This window comes from Rattus norvegicus, chromosome 3 (genome assembly GCF_021556685.1).
Source record: "Rattus norvegicus strain SHRSP/BbbUtx chromosome 3, alternate assembly SHRSP_T2T, whole genome shotgun sequence".
In the NCBI taxonomy this organism is placed as follows: Eukaryota; Metazoa; Chordata; class Mammalia; order Rodentia; family Muridae; genus Rattus; species Rattus norvegicus.
Genome location: NC_141536.1, coordinates 66,466,945 through 66,482,038, shown reverse-complemented (window position 1 = coordinate 66,482,038; position 15,094 = coordinate 66,466,945). Strand labels below are relative to the sequence as shown.

The 15,094-nt window shown below is 35.7% G+C and overlaps 1 protein-coding gene across 1 annotated transcript in view; it reads right to left on the bottom strand.

Annotated features, from left to right (window-relative positions):
- Window positions 1–15,094, bottom strand: part of Zfp804a (zinc finger protein 804A) — a 234,473-nt gene that overhangs the window by 5,521 nt on the left and 213,858 nt on the right. The window contains 1 exon segment of the mRNA NM_001429845.1: window positions 536–666. Within this exon segment, the coding sequence (NP_001416774.1) occupies window positions 536–666 (131 nt within the window).

Here is a 15,094-nt window from a genome sequence, read left to right as displayed (position 1 = left end):
TTTAAGAGCTGTGAACTTCTAACAGTCCAGCTATAGTTTATTCACAGAGAAACTAATTTTGAACTGCTTCAGAAGTGGCAGTATCTTTCTGACCTCGTTTTTTTTTTCAAATTTAAAAGTAATTTTAAAGAAATGTTCTCCAAATTATCATTAAAAAAATAAAGTAAGATTTTCTCAAAAATGCTTTTTGCCAAGAGTCAGAAGATAGGGCTTCACTCTCATCTTCAGTCAAACGGTTTGAATTTCATGAAGCAATAGGACAGCTTTCAATTAAGATGGCTTAGATACAGGCCTCAACTGATGCAAAATAGACTTTTATGAGCTGAGATTACAGGGCAATTTTGGAGTTTTAGTGAAATGTGCATTAAACAGGTATTTGCATGAAATTCAGATTGCTCTTTACTTCTAACAAAGGCCATGAAAACATATGCCTTTTCCCTGTCCTGAAATAAATAGATTTGTGCCCTTTATTGCTAACTCCTGCAGCTATTTTCTGAGTGTATTTTAAGAAGTTAACATTTCATTATACACTCACCACACAGTTTCCTTTCTTAGCTCGGCCAGCTTGTGAAGACGTTGGAGTGCTTTTTCCTGTTTTCTTTCATCCTTCCTGGATTTAGATGCTACATTTCGAGCAAATTCTCTCTGTTTCAGTTCTTTGAGCCTCTATTAAAAAATATGGAAATAATTAATAGTATCTCAGTTGAGAGTAACTTTAAAGTTCTATTGTTGCAGGGGTTTTTCCAATACATCGACTTCATCAAAGGGAAACATAGCATCAATCAAAACCTGTTTCTAACTAAAAGATATTCTTCCACTTTACTTTGTATAAAAATGCCCAACCATGAAATTTTATTACTGTGAGAATTGCATCTGTGCCTTAGGTATATTGAAATTGCAATCTTTCTTCTCTTCTTATTGATTATTGCCTTCTGAGTATCTTTCCTTAATTTAGAAGATGCATTACAGCCCTTTTTAAGCCCCCAGTTTCAAACAAATTCAATACATTTATGGATTGTGGTTATAAAATAAAACCTCTTTTATTTGAGTGTGCTCCGTACTAGAATGTGATGTCATGAAACCTAAGGCAAATGAGTACCACTGAAGTGATTTAAGAGTGTGTGTGTGTGTGTGTGTGTGTGTGTGTGTGTGTGTGTGTGTGCGAAAAGTCAGGAACTTCTCTCAAATCAAGGTCTTTAGATGAAGTATTAATTTTGGGAAATTATTATATTGAATATTGTTGTTTTAATCTGTAGTGAAGGGGATTATTTTCAATGGTGAAGGCCAGATAAAAATGCTAACACACTTGAAGAGAAACAAGCAGCCAAAAGTATGATGCGACTGAAGGAATATCAAAGGGGTCCATCTTCAGTTATTTTAACTCTGGTTTCTTATTGAAATAATGTGTAGTTTTAAAAATGGTGGCAATAGTATTTTGTCAATAGTTTATGATGGGCTAAAATACTGATGAATTGTATTTTGAGAGTAGAATTCTAACTCAAAGCATGAAAAGCTCTTATTTTAGAATGCTATTGAATAAAACTTCAACATGTGCTATATGCATCTTCATTGTCCTATACGCTAATCTTATAACCTCACCTTGTATACGAAAGACCTACTTGATAAATCTTTATTCAATTTGTAGGCGAGTTGCTTATATTATTAAAATCGGGCATTTTCTCTACATATCTCATAAAATTATTGACTCTGTTAACTAATGCTAAACTCTTATTGGTCACAGACTTAACTTGCAATTTAATTGGTACAGCATCATGAAACTTCACCAACCTTGTGGATACACACATAAGCAGGTCTGAGTGATGTCTTACATTTTTGTTAATGCATATTGTATGTAGATGTACACACGTAACCCTTTCTACTGTTTATTTTGGGTTATATTCTTTAGTATTATTTACATAGCTTAAGCATTTTGAATTTTCTCATTAGCAATAATCTATTTCTTAAGAAGGAATTCGTGAAGTATTTAGACGTCAGCTGAACCATGTCACTAATGTGGAACTATACAACTTTGTCAAAGAAGACTTGACAGCATCATGCCCTATGACCGAGAAAGGGAACTATACATTACAAGATACATTAACTTGTTATGAATATAAAATCAGAATGCAATAGGTCAATGATAGTGTCCTGTTCAATTGTAAATCAATAGTCTTGGTCATTACAAGTTTTTAGAAGTGAAATACAAGGTTCTAAAAAATCAAAGAAGTGAAACAGAAATTTTTAATTTTTTAAATAAAATTTTTCTAAGCAATTAAATTTTATATGCATAATAAATAGCTTTGATAAATATGCATAAACATGTACGCATCTATAATTAATAACATACATTTCATAAAAGAGCTTGGAACTAGTAAATTTAAATTTCGTTAAAAAGATTGAAAAAAGATGCTTCCTGTAACAGAGGGGCTGAGTTAAGACCAATTAGAAAACATTTTAAATTGCTAAGATTAAAGGTTTTTTCATACTGTTTTACTAGCAACATTTTTTCCAAATTGCAAACAAAACTTGAATAAACATTTTATGCATACTTTATACTCATGTCTGTCATCAGCTAATTTACTGAAAGCACAAATGTTGTAGTTATATTCATCAAGCACTCATTTTTTAAAGGTTGTAATAGTTTCCAAACAGCTACAATGAAGTTCATATTATTTTCTGCACACTTGCAGTCACAAATGCAAGTTTGTACCTTATCTGTTGTCGAGTAGTATTTTTCCAAGTTTTTTTTCCAAGTTTTTAATTTTTTTTTTTGGTTCTTTTTCTCGGAGCTGGGGACCAAACCCAGGGCCTTGCGCTTCCTAGGCAAGCGCTCTACCACTGAGCTAAATCCCCAACCCCCCAAGTTTTTAATTTAACAGTCAGTAATGCTATATTGTGATACTCAATGGAAAGGTTGAATCATTTCCACAAACACATGGATCTTTGCTATTTCTCCACTTACCTCTGCTATTTCTCCCTAAAATTCATTAAGGAAACTTAATCTAGATGACCCTTACAGTAAATGTCTATGTTTACAAAGCTTTCTCGTTATGTCTGGAATTGAGAAAAAAACTGAAGCTAAGCAAATTAGGTGGATTGTCCAGAATCATTACCATTCAAAATACAATTGGGAAATCAAAATTTCTTAGGAACTGCATACACTATGATTTAACTCTCAATTTACAGGTATTGTTTGCCCTGCTACCCAAATTTCACGTCAGCCTGAGGTAGCTGTGGTGCATACATTCACTTACATTTATCTAAATATTATTTTGTATTTCCCAAGGATTATTTTAAGCACATTTTAAATTGCCTTTTCTTTTTTTTTTATTTTTATTGTGATCAAGGACAGATGTTGGAGCACAGGAAAATATTATTTATATTGATAGTAGATCTTCAAATGTGACTTGATGTGAGTGAAAGGAAGGGTTGTAGGGATAGGGACAGAAGAGGAACTATTTCAATTACAGTGGTTAGGAAAGACTTTTATATTAAAACTTTTATTTCAGCAAAATCCAATACCTTAAAATAGCTCACACTAATTAGATTTTAGTAAGCCTGCCATTTCTGTAGTCAAATTGTTTTTACCAGGATATATGGCTGGGAAAAAAATCTCTTTTAGAGTTCTACAAATTAATTGATATAATTCATGTCCATCCAAATTCTATAGGACTAGAAAAAATGTCTAGATTTTTTTCTAGAAAACTAAAAGCCATTTTAAGCAACTAGGGCCTTCTAGAACCCTTTTACAAATTGCTTTTGCTAACATCTTTAGCATCAACAGAGATGACTCTTCATTTATTAAAATCTCATCTATGAATCTGCTTCATGACTTTGATCAGTCAGAAATAAGTCAAAGATTCCATTGCTAAACAAGATTATTGTATAAGGTACGACTAGTTAGGAATCAACCTATGATATCTTCACCATGAGAGTGTTTATTACTGTGAAAACATTATAGCAGAGATTGTTAGGAGGTGAGAAATAAACTATAGAGACATTTCAGAAAGAAGAAACAACTTGAAGCAAAGAGAACAACCAGAATACAATCTTGGCAAACTACAGAACAGGTTCATTTGATCACAGGTTTGACCTATACAAAATCTGTTGGTAGCACTGGCGTTCCTGGTTTCTTGTTCATGAGGACAACTAAACAAGAGGTCCGGTTTTCAGAAGAGAAAATGTGAACAGAGGGCATGTGATGCAATTCCAATTTCTTAGCAGACCACTGTTGCATCCTGAGACATTTCAGGAGGATACTCAAGGCTGTGAATCTTTCCAGTGGATCAAAGATCAGACAATGTGTGAGAGCATACGAGAACCTGAAGATAAGAACTCCCGAGTGAGCACAGCAAGGATACTGAGAGCAAGAGAGAGGCCCTCAGTTGCTAAGGAGTCCCCATCCCAACTCAGCCCCCAACACTGAGCGTCTCCCTCACAATTCCATCCCAGACCCCATAACAAGAGGAGCCTAGGGAGCCCTCCCTACTCTCTTGAATACCATCAATAAAGTTCGCTGCACCCTCAAAAAAACAAAAAACAAAAAACTCCCGAGTGAAAGTATATTGTTTGACATGGCATGATTGCCTCAGATGCAAACTCATGAAAAAACTGCAAGATCGTCTGTTCTCCATTCTGTACGAGTCATGTCCATGTTCAGAAAAGAAATGACAAAACTTTCTGTTTTGGCCCATGTTTGGCATTAATAGTATTGGTATTTTTATTGTTGTTGTTTTTGTTTTTTGTTTTTATGTTTTTTTAAAGTCCATTGTTGTAACACAGTCAAAAGTATGACTCATGGTGAACAATGCCTTTGGAAACTGATAGTTTCCAGGAAGAAAGGCACAGGGCCTTTTACCTCAGGTGTACTTTGTTCCCTGGATTGTTCTTGGATGTGATTTCATGTCTCATGTGACAATTTATAAGACATGTTTGTTCTTGTTGTATGTTGGAATATAGCTATAGAACCCAATCTGGACAGTGTACCCTGAATCTGAGTATATCTTTCTGCCTTGCTTTTATGCTTTCCCAAATATAATGTATAGTATGTTCTTAAATTAGTCTGTCCTGAGAAAGTTTGGGAAAGATCTACTTTATTGATATTAATGTGTTTAATGACCTTTATTTGCATGTTTTTCTGAACTCAAACAATCTTCCTTGAATCATTGCTATTTTTTTATTTTCATATATAGATGTATACTGAAATTGAAGTATGATTGTTGACAGAATTAAAATATAGTCTGTGCCATTCTTTCAGGTCCAACAGACAAGAGCTTCACAGGTTTGCTGAAAGTTCAACAGTCTGTCATAGCTCTCTTCCCCTGACTGTTGACAGACTGAAGATTGCTTTCATACATAGACTGGTCTTACCAAGATTGATTCAGCTGTACACCATAGATTCTTATTCTTCTTTATCCATATATACTGACCTCCTTTTTAAATCAGTTGTATATTATAATCCTGCCTCTCTGTTCAAGTACATATAATAAACACTCTGAGATTATGAAGTTCTGTGGTTCTCCATCAGAAAGTCAAATCTAGACTATCCCCAGATTTTATTTTCCTGTGTCTTTGTCTGTATTTATGGTTCAAAATTGGCAGTCAGGTGCAAGCCCCTAAGGCTATGTAAATGATATGACAATAATAGATCCCATTGTTTATTTTACTTGAGAAAAGAAAAACAAACAAAGCTCTAACATTATTTACTAATTTATGAGTTAAGGCCAAAAGATCTCTCTTATTATCTATCCGGCTGTCTTTGTGTCTGTCCATTATTCATCTATCATGTATCATCTCTCCCTACCCCTTTCACACACACACACACACACACACACACACACACACTATACCATGTATGATACAGGTTTTATTTCTCTAGGGTATCCCAACAAATACAAATTCTCACATGAAATGAGAATCCTACATTGATGTTTTTGTGTCACTATAGATTTCTTTCACACTTTCCTGTTTCTTTAATAAAATTCTATTTAATCTCCATTAACTGAATGGACAGCAAAATTCTACAAATTGTGTGAACCTATCTCCTTCCTTCCTTTCTTTCTTTCTTTCTTCCTTTCTTTCTTTCTTTCTTTTCTTTCTTTCTTTCTTTCTTCCTTTCTTTCTTTCCTTCTGTCCTACCTTTCTTCCTTCTTTTTTAAAATATTTAGAGAGGAAATTTTCATTTCTTGTGTTTTAATCTTGATGCGCTGTCACTACTAGAGTTTGACTGTGATTCTAACAGGGAAGGCCACCCACATTCTGAGTTGTTAGGTTATCCTTTTAGCAAAGACATAACTGTTTAAATAAGAACAGAAGGAATTAAAATGTTCTAGCCCCTCATGTCATAATTAAAGAGTACTGACAAATGAACTAATTTAATTTAAAAATAAAAAGCCAAAGTTGAGAAGAATTTTATTAATAGTTGATTAAAATATATTGCTACTTCCTAGATGTGTCCTTCCATAGTTATTTTCAGTTCTATTTATTCTTGAATAATATTTAAAGTTTTCTCTAGTATTACATTCTATGACATACTTCCAATGCATCTTTCAGAATAGAACTAGTCAGTAAGAAATAAAAAAGTTATTTAGAGCATTAGTAAAAACAACTTCAAGTGTTTTCCCTTTTATAAGCAGACCATTACTTGTTTCCTACAATGCATCTGATAACAGTTTCATATTTCACTATTATTGTATTGTTCACAGTTAATCTTTCCAAATGCTGGAATCTCGATTTGAATTTAAGAGAGCTGTTGTTATCAAAAATTGTTTCAGTGGCTTGTTGAAAATCTAAGTATGCCTTTGTACCTTACAGAGCAGTAACAGCCTCAAAGAATCAGCATCCCCATTCCCTAAATCAATTTAGCATTCTTGAAATGCACTGTGCAGTGTGATCTATTAGAATGTTAGCAAATACATTTTACTTCAGAGATGGTATTCTAGTGGATGTTATCAGCCTTCAAGGTGTAATTTCCTTCTAGTCATTATTTAATCAATGGCATTATGCTGAGTGATACTGTGGAAGTCTTTTTTTTTTATATTTCACATTTCTCTTCCCATTACTATCATGAGTGTGTATCACTTGGACTTTTCTCCTGGCAGTTTTAAAAGCATCTAATCTCTTAATGGCATATCAGATCTGAACAATATCTTTCCCCAAGGCCTCTCATTCTTTAGATTCCATTAACTCAAGGTTCTCTTTGTGGATAAAAAACCTCATTCTAATTCTAATATAAAAGTCTTGGCAATCAGTGTGTGTTCTTTCTAAAACTGATTTTCCAACTATTGAGTTCATTTTCTTAAGTGCTGGATCAGAAGTGTCTACTGTATTGTAAGTGCTTATGAATGCTTATCAAATTGAATTGGCACAGGATGGCTGTGATTAACTTCTCTAACAATAGGAGGCTTTGAAAATTTGCTAACAAAAATCTGGGTAAGATCTTTAGTAGCAGAATGAGAGCAATAGAAACTTGATTGTAAGAGACATGGACATGATTATTTTCAAAAGCCATAAGCTATAGAATGAGCAGAAAATGAAGAATGATTGATTTATGGCACAACTTTATAAATATATATTATGCATCTATTATCAATTATGTTAAAAATTAAAATAACATTTCATATTCTTGGACTATAGTGTCACTTTAAATAAAAGAGCACACTTATATTGTACAGCATGGTAACATAGATGTATATATTGAAGTATATGAAAATATAGGCAATCTTTTATATTCATAAGTCAAGTAAAATTTTCACTTTAATTATCAATTAAACAATATGCTATGATTTTATGCACTATCATTTTTAGTTCATAAAGAAGAGTACTTAAAAATCAAGCTTAAAGATAGGTATATTTTAAAACAGAAACAAAAGTTATTTTCTATGTTATGTTCATTCTACATAATCATAATAGGCACCTTATCTCCGATGTTTATAATAGCTTTGAACATTCAGCAGAAATCAGTATATCAGGTAACACTGATTAAATTAACCTGGCCTGCTCTGAATTCAGTTATGTACAAGCAACAACAGTAAAGACACACAGCAGGATTTTCCCTCTGAAACCTAACAATCCATTTGGCTGGCCAGTCACCTGGGCAAGAAAACTCTACTCAGGAAGGCCCATTCAGCATATGAGCTACTGAGGAGATGGGAGGAATAGTAATCATTGTCTGACTGAAACAGTGTGCTTCCTCTCCCAGAGCTATGCTCCAGTGCAGCCACTCATGAAGCTGGAACCATGCAGCTGTGAGGAGTTCCTCAGAAAAGCATAATATATAATTTCCCTTTAGTTTACCAATTCTCCTTTTTCCTCCTTTCAGAAACCTGCCCAATGCCTGGCCATGCTTTCTTGCACACTCTCGGCTTTTACATTATTCGTCTATGAAGTTAATTCACATTCTTTCTACCTTTTCTCTAACTCCCTCTTCCAGGAAGCTGCCTAGATTTATAGCTTGCCTGGCCAGAAGTGTTACTTTAAACTCTAAATAATTGTTATCACCTTTCCTTCTCAGTCCACTCTTAAAGCTTTCATTAAAAAAATTCTCCCTAAGAGAGTACCCCAAGTACACTAACAAAACGTAGTGAGTCTACTCTTGCCCTCTGCCATGGTCATTGATCCTGGGAATCTATCTCTGTCTCTTTTTAGCTTGTGTTGATCACAAGTTTTCAAATTTTCTTCCTGCTGAATCATACTGGAGGGTAAAGAGAAAATTTCAGGCTGAATGGATAGAATATGTAAATAAAAATTTAAATATTTTAATATGGAATGCTTAAATATTAGGTCAGTGTACTAACAAATCTTATTCCTTCAATACAGTCTTTCTGGAATCCGATTTGGCCTCGAGAGAGTTTCAGATCAGCAGAGGGTAAAGTAGACCCAGACAATGCTTTCTCAGGATCTCAAATTTCTCCATGGTCTCCCAATACCTCGCTTTTGTTTTGTTTGTTTGTTTGTTTGTTTGTTTTTCTGTAGAAGAAATGTCATACAAGCTAATCTGTCCATTTTCAATGCTTAGGTTTTCATTCCATTTGTATAGCTTTTAAAAACTTGTTTTGGATTTATTAGAATGCTTTTCTGTTTCCCTCTATCTTCTTGATCATGGAAGAACACAGGTATCGTTAGAAGTAACGAAAGCAATATCCTCTCTGCCAGCCTCCACATTATTCATAATCCTGGTCCCATATTACAATCATCTGGGAAGCTTCAAAATGGAGAACCCGAGAAAATATGTTTTGTGAGTGTGAGTGTAAGTGTGTGTGTGTGTGTGTGTGTGTGTGTGTGTATGTGTGTGTATGTGTGTGTATGTGTGTGCGCATGTGCAAGGAAGCAAGAAAGAGAGCGGGGGTAGCAAGAAAGAGAGAGAGAGAAAGAGAGAGACAGAGAGAAAGAGAGGCAGAGAGGGAGAGAGGGAGAGAGGGAGAGAGGGAGAGAGGAAGGAAGAGAGAGAGAAGTTTTGTTTTGTATTGTTTCTTCTTTGGCTTCAAGACTGGTTTTCTCTGCCTAACCTCAGATGGGCTGGAATTTACTTTGTATACGAGGATAAAAGGTGTGTGGCAGGATGAGCCATCTTTCTCAGGTAGTTCTAATCTTAAACAACAATTAATTTTCTTTGTTCTAAATCATGTTTACCACTAACAGAGAATACAGACACACATATTAATTTTTATAAATATCAGAAGTATCATAATATATACTGAAATGATCCTTATTTAAATAATGAAACAATCACATTTGGAAGGAACTAATAACAACTAAAATTCTGATACCAAAGAATTTACTGGTACCACAACCACATATAATGGGAATGTTAGATTACACATTTACATTATTCAGAATAAATTTTCTTCTTCTTTTTTTTTATAAATTTTCTTCTTAATAAGTTGTATTTTATTAATGATATTTCCCAGAAAGTTTCTCAGTTTCCTCAAAACAAAAATATAAGTAATTCCACATAGGAAAATCAAAAAAGCAAGTACCTAAATTACTTTTCAAAGTAGATATTGGAAATAAATTTGTTAGCTAATGAATATTAGCAAATGATAATAAAAATAAAGCATGTATTTTCAAAGGTAATACCAACAAAACTAGTGAAGTACTGTGAAGAAGCATCATTTAGATGACTAAGAGAGTTAAAATTATTTGAAGCCTAATGACCTGAGCTTGGTTTGGATTCCGAACAACTGGATGGAGGCCTATCCCAAAACCTGTTGCTTGTATGTGAGATGTGTTCTTCTAGCTGGGCTGCCTGGTCTGGCCTCAGTGGCAGAGGAAGTGCTGAGCTTTATGTAGATTTGAAGCTCCTGGGTCAGAGATACTGGCTCAGGGTAGAAAGTGATGGGGTGAGGGGAGAGGAAGTGTTGTCAGAAGGGCTGACAGGGAGGGGGCAGAGAGCAGGATGTAAACTGAATAAGTTGAAAAAATTCCAAATGCTGTGCTATACTTGTGTAATCCCAGCACTCCAGTGCTATAAGAGGCAGAGAGAAGAATCATCTGCATATTTTTCCTAGAGAGGAGCACACCAATTGGTTGTCCTGTGCCAAAGTAATTTCTGAAAACATACATACAAGTGTCATTATGTGAATTAAATAGGTTTCATTAGGTGTACATATGTATATAGATAAAGAAATATTTGAGAGGCTTTGGAAGGAAGAAGATGGAGAAATGTTGTACTTAATTATAACATCAAAAGTGAAACAAAATGAAAAACGGTGATATTATATTTAAACAAATAAAAGAGTATTACAATGAATCACATTGTACACACACAGAAGGTATTGGAAATAATTTTACCATATATACATGCTATTTTCAAGTCCCCATTCATTTAATATGATGGCACGCAGGTATTGAGAAATAATTTCTTTCTCAAGTGTCATTGAAGAGCAGTTTAAATCATTTAGAAATAATAAAATTTGTAAATAAAGCTCTTCCGCTCTCATGGCTGTAGAACTCTCTGCAGGAATAATACATCTCAATAACCTGGCCTGACCTTGACTTCCTCTTGGGAAGAACAAAGCAGCAAGCTGCAAGACTGTGTCTTGACTTGCTGAGGTGAAGGTCACTTCACTGCCTTTTGGGAGCTATTTCAGCCACCACTAAAGCTAGAAAAAAATCAAGATGTTTGAGGGGCTTTAGCACTAAAGCAATCATTCCCTGTTCTATCTCTACATTGCATCAATGTGACAAATTTCTTACAGGGAAAATAACTCTGAATTGCCAATAGGCAGCCAGAGGAGTGGGCAGACTCAGTGTGACTGGTCTTGGACAGCAGATGAATAGGTCAAATTGCTTAGAGGAAAATCTTTTCTTTTAGCCTGATGCTGAGTGTTTGATCTTTTATTTTTCATCTCAGAGAATAAAATGTACAAGGATAGTACATTACTGAAAAATATTGTGTTCACATTTTATAAGGTGAAATCACTTAAAATGTGAAATAAATGGTCAAGTACAGTTCATAGTGATAATAGTTGATTATGGATGATAATTGATAACCTTGGATTCCTGAAATTTATATCTAAACAGTTCAATGAAATTGAGTCTTCCAGGCCATAGCATATAGAAGAATATGTTTCTAGACCATATCATGTAATAGAATGGATACATTTACACAATGAAATACTAGTCAGCTATTAAGAACAAGGACATCATGAGTTCCACAGGCAAATGAACAGAACTAGAAAATACCATCTTGAGTGAGGTAACTCAGATCCAAAAGGACATGCATGGTATGTACTTACTAATACGTGGATATTAGTGAAAAACATTACAGATTAACCAGGATACAATGCACAGAACTCAAGAAGGTTAACAACTCAAAGGGCCCAAGTGAGGACACTTGGGAGGCAGAAAAAAACAATCACAGGAGGTGGCAAAGGAAGAAGGGACCTGGGTGGGAAAGGGGACTGGGAGGTGAAGAGGAAAACATGATCAAATATTAGGTGAGGGACACAGAACTGAAGCCGTGAGGGCCAGAATGAATGGAAACAGGCAACTTCAGGAGATAGGAGATGAGGGGACCCTCTAGAATGTACTGAAGATGTGGGAGGTGAGAGACTCTTAGGACTCCAAGGGGGAGTGGGATAGATGAAATGCCCTACCGTGGGGAGAGGGAACTTGTAGAGTCCGCCTCCAGTAGAAAGGCAGGCCATCAAGTGAGGGATGGGGTTGCCATACAGCAATCAATGCTCTGCCCCATAATTGTTCTTGTCTGAAAGAACTGCAGGGATGGAAGTGGAGAAGAGCCTGAGGAAAACAAGGTCCAGGGACAGGCCCAAAGTGTGACCCAGCCCGAAGGGAGTCCCCAAGACCTGTCACCATTCCTGAGGCTATTGAGTGCTCATAAACAGGGCCTATCATGACTTCCCTCTGAAAGATCCGGTAAAGAGCTGAAAAAGTCAGATGCAGATGTTTACCCCCAACCAAAGAACAGAAGCTGCTGACCCCTGTGGTTGAATTAGGGAAAAGCTGGAGGAAGTTGAGGAGGAGAGTGACCCTTTAGGAGGACCAGCAGTCTCAACTAACCTGGACCTCCAAGATCTATCAGATACTGAGCCACCAACCAGGCAGCATACACCAGCTAATATGAGACCTCAAACACATATACAGCAGAAGACTGCCTGGACTTGACTCTTTCAGAGAAGTTCCACCTAACCCTCAAGAGAGTTGAGAGCCCAGGGAGTAAGGAGGTCTGGCGGGGTGGAGTGGGGGACATTCACTTGGAGACAGGGTAGGAAGCATGGCATGTGGAACAGTCAGGGGGTGGAACAAGAAGGGGATAAAGTCTGGACTGTAAAAAATTATTAAAGAATAAATAAATTATTAATAATATTAGTATTGAATAATAGAATCCTAAAAGGACTAACATGAAAAGACCCCTCCACATCAGCGATTGGTAAGAGAATAAGTGTGAGGTACACACATGGCTAAGCACCTCATTGTATTTATTGCACATTCATGTTATTATTCATATGTACTTTCCTCATCAATACATGTAAATCTACTAAGATTATATGAATTTTTCAAAATTTGATACATCTTGATATATATTTAGATCAATATATAACTCTCAAAAACCATTAAGTTTACCAGATTATTGCCTTTAGATTTTCGTCTTCTTTAACAATATCTTAAAGTGTTTCTTTTTAATCAATACATATAACATTATTTCTCATATGGGCATATAATAATTATAGCATAGTTATTGGTACACAATGAGAGTGACAAGGGTATTGGAATATATACCAGCCCTTAAAAGTACTCTAATATTTCTTTTATCAAACTAATTCTTATGTTCTAAAAATAGTAGCTACTATTCTGTTACATTGGCACAAGCCTTTAATTCCAGTAACTATGGAGCCAAGGCTGATGGACCTATCTGAGTTCAAGACCAGTCTGGTATACATAGTGAAAAGCCAGGGCTATGTAGAGAAACTCTGTCTCCTGTTCACAATATAAACAAACAAAAACCAACAAAATAATGACTATTACAGTAATGCAGCTCAAAAAAATGGTTTATAATCCATCTGTCTTTTTTTTTCCCCAATGGCAAATTTAGTCTTTGTCGATAGAATCCCATGAGTCTTTGCGCTGCTATCAGCCAGATAAGATTTGCAACCATTAGTAAGGAATCACCCTACAGATCTTTCCATAACCACAGGCAGTAGAGAAGAGAATGAGACTCCATCCACTAAGACACAGTTTCCAGGAACAGTGTTGGGCTTTGCATGGGATAGCTGTGAGAAGCCCACAAAAGTAAGACCCAGAAACAAGCAGGAAACCAGAATGCAGACCATAGACTGTTAGGTACCAGACAGACATCTGTATGCTGTAAACTGATTGAAGCTGGATCACTGCCAGATTTGCATAGGTCTGGAGCATAGCATACCAGTCACTACAACACAGTGCAGGTCTCTTTGTTTTAGACTTCTGCGTGAACTCTCTATGAATTAGGCCCTTATCTGCTTTGTTGACATATGTGCCATGTATACCAACTCTCTCCTTTTGTCTCAGATATCACAGCTACCCATTGACAATTGGTTACAATTGAATTCTAATGACTAGTTCTTCCAACAGGCAAAGGATTAACTGGTGAGATGGACTTAAACTCTGCCCCACCATCTTTAAGATACCTGTGCATCTCTGACACTGTTTGGATAGTTGTGTCTGTGAGTCTCAAGGATAGAATAATCTACTACCTGTCTTACTGATCAAAGAAAATTCTTCATAAAATCTATCTCCCATTTAGACAGTAGAATGTGGAGCAAGATTGATTTTCAATCTTGGTGAGGGTGGAAATCAGGGTGGTAAGCGCAGGGCATTATCTTGGCACTCAATGCTATTGGCTGAAACCTGACACTACCACATCTCAGTGACTGTGACTATAATCTCCCTAAGGACCACAGTTAAGGATGGAGCTTCCAGTATGATTTTTTTTTGGACAGGGTGAGGAAAACCTTCCCATTCCATTAGCATTCATGCAGTAGTCTTGTGCCTTGACTCTTCCCACCATTATGCCTCCTAATATGCTCTGGGACTTTGTCTGATCCAGTGTTGCAGTGGGCTCTAGAAACTCTTGCCCAGTGAAGTGATATCCCTTTTGGTCCAAGTGGCTACAGTTATGATATAAGAGTTTGGGGCGCACCTTTACATAATTTATCTTCCCAGTGTTATCATGAAATCCTGTATTTCAGACCATATTTCAATAATTAAGTAAAGAATAATTATGCAACATAACAATACCACAGGAAGCAGGCTATGGGGATAGATTCCCCTTACTAAGTACTTCCCAATCTCATAGATAGTTATTCAATTGTGTATTGGAATCGTATTTGACTTTGCATTGCCTTACAGAATGAACTACCAACAACAGATCAATAGCACAGTTGTGGAAAATTTGGACTTAAGAAACAATTCTGTACCAAAATAGGGTTATGATTCAGGCTAAAAGACAATAAGCAGGGTACTTGGAATTTTTGGAAGGGCAAGCACAAAGAAAATCAAATTGTAAAGAGAGGAATAGATACCAAATAGTTCAATGCTGATAAGATTTCAAAAAATACACAGAAGGAAGCACATTCAGGGAATAATGACTACA